At 66.1% G+C, this 5,000-nt stretch overlaps 1 protein-coding gene across 1 annotated transcript; it reads left to right on the forward strand.

Moving 5' to 3' along the window:
- The first annotated feature begins 388 nt into the window (after window positions 1-388).
- On the forward strand, window positions 389-4,291 carry UNCX (UNC homeobox). Its single transcript, XM_022563525.2, has 3 exons — window positions 389-671; window positions 896-1,071; window positions 3,140-4,291. The coding sequence occupies exons 1-3, from the start codon at window positions 389-391 to the stop codon at window positions 4,289-4,291; spliced, it is 1,611 nt and encodes a 536-aa protein (XP_022419233.1).
- Window positions 4,292-5,000: the final 709 nt, after the last annotated feature.

Below are 5,000 nucleotides of genomic sequence, written 5' to 3' on the forward strand. Positions count from 1 at the left end.
ACGGGGGTGGGGGCTCGCCGGGGGCCCCCGCCCGGGCCGCTCCCCGCGCCCCTCCCCCCGTCTTGTTGTGACAGTTCCTGATACTGTTTATTGAGGTGCATGTCAGGTATAATTAGCAATCGATATGGAAAACGTTTCCTTGCACCCAGCACGCCTCTGACGTCAGAGCCGATTAGCTCTTCTTATTGGTCCCAAATTCCCCGGGCCGCGGCTAATTATCGGGAGCTTGATGTTGATAAAGTAAAGCGCCGGAGTGCGGGCGAAGCATGTGTAGGGCTCCGGGTCCCTGTCTCCGCCGCCGCCGTCCGCGCCTCCCGCCGCTGGCCCGCCCCGGCCCCGGCCCGCGCCCCCGCGCCCCGCCGCCGGCCCCGCCGGCCCCCCGCGCGAGATGATGGACGGCCGCCTCCTGGAGCACCCGCATGCCCAGTTCGGGGGCTCACTGGGCGGCGTGGTGGGCTTCCCCTACCCGCTGGGCCACCACCACGTGTACGAGCTGGCCGGCCACCAGCTGCAGTCGGCCGCCGCCGCCGCCGCCGCCGCCTCGGTACCCTTCTCCATCGACGGTCTGCTCAGCGGCTCGTGCGCCGCCGCCGCCTCGGTGGTCAACCCCACGCCGCTGCTGCCGGCCGCCTGCGGGGTCGGCGGCGATAGCCAGCCCTTCAAGCTGTCAGGTAGGCGCGGCGGGCGGGGAGGGGTGGCGGGAGGCAGGGGACCCCGTCGGGCGGAGGAGTGGGTCGCGGGCGGCCGCGGCGCCACGGCCTCCTCGCTCGCCGCCCTCCGCCCGGCTCAGGGCGCGCGCCGCCCTCTCCTCGCGGTGGCCCCTGGACAGAAGCGGGTGGCCGCGTTCCAGCCGGGCCCGGGGCTGAGCCGCGCGGCGTCCTGTGCGTGCCCGCAGACTCGGGGGACCCGGACAAGGAGAGCCCGGGCTGCAAGCGGCGGCGCACCCGCACCAACTTCACGGGCTGGCAGCTGGAGGAGCTGGAGAAGGCGTTCAACGAGAGCCACTATCCCGACGTGTTCATGCGCGAGGCGCTGGCGCTGCGCCTGGATCTGGTTGAGTCCCGAGTTCAGGTAAAGACCCGCCTGTGCGTCCCGCGAGCCAGCATCCCGCCTGGCGGCCTGCGCGGCCCGGCCCGCCTTTGTTCTCGGCTTCCAGGTGGGAGACCACAGCCTCCGTCAGAGCCCGCCGCGCGCACGCCCGCCGGAAGGTGGGGGGGGGGTCCGGGGCTCGGCGCCCCGCGGAGAGGGAGGCGGGCATCCCGGAGGGAGCCGAGGCGGCTCGGGAGGGGCCGGAGAACGGCTGCTGCGTCCGAACCGGGGAGCTGTGTGGTGGGTCGGGGCGACGGCGAGAAACGAGGCGCTGGGGCGGGCGAAGCGGCCAGAAGGAGCCGGCCCGGCTCGGACTGGAGGAGAGACCGGGAGACGGCAGACCCCGCGACGCCGGGCCCCGGCTGGGGGCTCCGCACACCAGCCTGCAGCTAGCGCGTTTGTTTACTTTCGCCTCTAAAATATTCACATGAAAACACGTATTTATTCAGAGCTTTGCAGAAGCGGGCAGCTGAGGAAGGGGAGGCGGACACAAACAATTAACACATTGTTGGGGTAAAGGGTGTCTGAATCCTTAACACCATCGGTTATATCTTTTTTTTTTTTCTCCCGTAATTTGATTTTATTCCGAGACTGCCGGCGGTATTCTTTTTAAAAATACAGTGTCAATTTGGTGGATTGAAAATTCAAGATGAATCGTGCATAATTAGATGTTTCCCTAAAGTACAGACATCTTTTTCCGGGTCGGTGTGGTGGTCAGTGTGGTGTGGGCCACAGCTGTGGGCGCCGGGCTCGGAGGCTAAGGCTGGGAAGCCACCTGCTTAGCGCCAGTAGCTTTGTCTAAAAGGTGCTGTCTCCTGTGTTTGCGCCTCCCCGCACGACCTCTTCTGTTTGTAAATCCTCTTATCCAATTTGTTCTAAGTGTCTTAAGTGAAGTCAAGACCTCTTCATTTCTCCTCTAATATGATAATGAGAAATTCTGGGTGATAAGGCAGCCTGGAATTTACACCAAAAAAGAAGTATTTAAAAAGGAAGAAAGAATGAAAGGGCAGAGACAGTCTCGGGGAGGTTACCACTTAACTCACGCACCTTGGCACCAAAAAAGGGTGCCGGTGACCAGGCGGGCCTGCTATTGTGCCGGTCTCTACACAGCCGGAACAAAGAATTCGAATTATCGCGATCTTTTGAGAAGGGTCGTGTGCCTGGGGCTCAGCGGGATTTGACTGTGTGTGTGGTGCTGGAGCCAGGGTCTAGGGCTGCTGCCACCCTGGAGAACCGCGGGGCTCCCAGGAGGAGGCCTGCAGAGAGGCGGCAGGATGCAGGACGGGCCCTGGCCTCTTCTCCGCACGGCCTGGAAGCTGGCCTCTTGCTTCCCTGACTGCCGGACCCCTCCCTGGTCCAGGCCAAGCACAACTGGTTTGAGGAGGCTGTGTTGGTGCCCTGGCATGGAACCTTCCTTCAGAAAGCAGGCTTTCTGAATGGGGAGGGGAGGGAGGGGCTGCTGAAGCTCTCCCCCCCCCCAAGTTCGGCTTCCCAGGCCCTTCTGGAGGAAAAAGCACCCAGATTTCCCTTCACGGGGACCCCCAAAATCTGGGCTTTGACTCAGTCTCCAGAGAGCCGAAGGCAGGCGTGCAGGGCAGCTGAGCCCAGCGCGACTGGTCCCCAGGCCAGACGCTCAGCGCCGGGCCAGGCGGAATGCTTAGAACACAAGCTGCGAGAAGCCAGGAGGGGCGAAGAGGGGCCCCTGCCCTCTGCCTCCCGACCGGGATCCCGACGCCCTCGGTCAGGGGCCAGACCGGCCCTGCCCAACGAAGGGGCAGCTCCCAGTTCCCCGAGGTGAGAAGCTGGAGCGGGAAGCCGGCCGAGAGGCCCCATCTACCTCCTTCCGGGTGGAAAAGATAACACTTTGGAACCTGCAGCTTGAGTGCCAAAATCCAGCTCAGGGTCGGCTGGGCCGCGTGGCTCGGCTCCCGCCCCCCGGCCGGAGCCGAGGTTGTGCAGGCATCTCTGGGGGGAGTGGGGAGGCCCGAAGCCCCCCACGGCAAGCCCGCCGCCTGACCGTGCCTTCCTTTCCCCTATCCGGCTGCTCTAGGTCTGGTTCCAAAACCGCCGGGCCAAGTGGAGGAAGAAGGAGAACACGAAGAAGGGCCCTGGGCGGCCGGCGCACAACTCCCATCCTACCACGTGCAGTGGCGAGCCGATGGACCCGGAGGAGATCGCACGCAAGGAACTGGAGAAGATGGAGAAGAAGAAGCGCAAGCACGAGAAGAAGCTGCTCAAGAGCCAGAGCCGCCACTTGCACTCGCCCGGCGGCCTGTCCCTGCACAGCGCGCCCAGCTCCGACAGCGACAGCGGCGGCGGCGGCCTGTCTCCGGAGCCGCCCGAGCCGCCGCCGCCCGCCGCCGCGGCCAAGGGCCCCGGCGCGCACGCCGCCGGCGCCGCCGGTGCTGCGCCCGCACCGCCCGGCGAGCCGCCCGCTCCCGGCACCTGCGATCCCGCCTTTTACCCGAGCCAAAGAAGCGGCGCCGGCCCGCAGCCGCGGCTAGGCCGCCCCGCGGACAAGGACGCGACCCCGTGTGCGCCCGGGGCGGCGGCGGCGGCGGCGGCCGAGCGCGGCGCCGCGGGCCCGCCCAAGGCCAGCCCGTTCAGCGTGGAGAGCCTGCTGTCCGACTCGCCGCCGCGCCGGAAAGCGCCCCCCGCCAACGCCGCCGCCGCTGCGGGGCTGGACTTCGCGCCCGGCCTGCCGTGCGCGCCGCGGACCCTCATCGGCAAGGGCCACTTCCTGCTCTACCCCATCACGCAGCCGCTCGGCTTCTTGGTGCCGCAGGCCGCGCTCAAGGGCGGCGCGGGTCCCGAGCCCGCGCCCAAGGACGCGCCGCCCGCGCCCGCCGCTCCGCCCGCGCCGCCCGCCCAGGCCAGCTTCGGGGCCTTCCCGGGGCCCGGCGGCGCTCCGGACTCGGCCTTCGCGCGCCGCAGCCCTGACGCCGTCGCCTCCTCGGGGGCCCCGACCCTAGCGCCTTTTCAGGACGCGGCGGCGGCCGCGGCTGAGGGCGGCGGCAGGGACTGCGCAGACGCGGGGGCCGCCTGCCCAGCGGCCCCGCCGCCGCCACCGCTCGCGCTGTCGCCCGGGCCCGGCCCGCGGGCTCCCAGCCCCGCTGCGGAGCCGGCCGTTGGCGGGACCCCCGAATCGGGCGTCGCAGCCGGACCCAGCGCGCCGGATGGCGAGGAGGTGGACATGGACTGAGGGCGGCGGTGGGGCCGAGGGAGGCGCTCAGCCGGCCCCCGGCCGCTCGCTCAGGCTCCGACTCACACAGCGAAATCAGGTGATCGGCTTCGAAACACTGCTTTTTCCTCTTTTTTTCTGTTTCCTTCCTTTTATTTTTATTTTATTTTTTTTAAAAAAACGCTGTATCGATTCTGACTTAGGCAGCAACCCAGGACTGGGGGTGAGACCCTCCTCCTCTCAAGGGAGCAAAAAAAAAAAAAAAAAAAAAGGAAAATAAAAAGAAAAAAATTCATACCCTTACAAAAACTCACAACGAGAATCCTCAGCCTTGTAAAATGCAAAAATGTCTAAAAATATTTATATATGTACCATTTTTGATAAATAAAGCTGGTCAAACGCAAGCTTTCGGGTCCACTTTTTTCCAATTTCCGAATGCCCAGTCCGGCCCCTCCCCGCTCCATCTTCCAAGCCTCTCCCCGCGGGTGGGACGAGGCCCCTCACCTCCCCCGAGGTCCGCGCTTAATGCCTCCTTTTGTGTGCGTGTGTGTTTGTGTTTCTGATTGAACAAATTTATGCATCCACAGCTCCCTTCTCCTGCCCTCCCCCGCGCTCCCCCTCCTCCCCGGCGCCACACACGCGCGCGCGCACACACACACGCGCCCCCGCGCGCACCCCCGCGCACTGGCACACGCGCGGGGTGACGGAGCCCGGGGCTGCAAGGGCCCGG

Source organism: Delphinapterus leucas, chromosome 15 (genome assembly GCF_059928025.1).
Source record: "Delphinapterus leucas isolate spDelLeu-1000000601 "Yukka" chromosome 15, BTC_Dleu_Yukka2, whole genome shotgun sequence".
Taxonomy (NCBI): domain Eukaryota; kingdom Metazoa; phylum Chordata; class Mammalia; order Artiodactyla; family Monodontidae; genus Delphinapterus; species Delphinapterus leucas.

Bases quoted from the DNA above. Each gene is read 5' to 3' on its own strand.
- UNCX (XM_022563525.2), top strand. From the start codon at position 389: ATGATGGACGGCCGCCTCCTGGAGCACCCGCATGCCCAGTTCGGGGGC. The intron at 672-895 runs GTAGGCGCGGCG...GCGTGCCCGCAG, and splicing joins CCAGCCCTTCAAGCTGTCAG to ACTCGGGGGACCCGGACAAG. The intron at 1,072-3,139 runs GTAAAGACCCGC...CGGCTGCTCTAG, and splicing joins TGGTTGAGTCCCGAGTTCAG to GTCTGGTTCCAAAACCGCCG.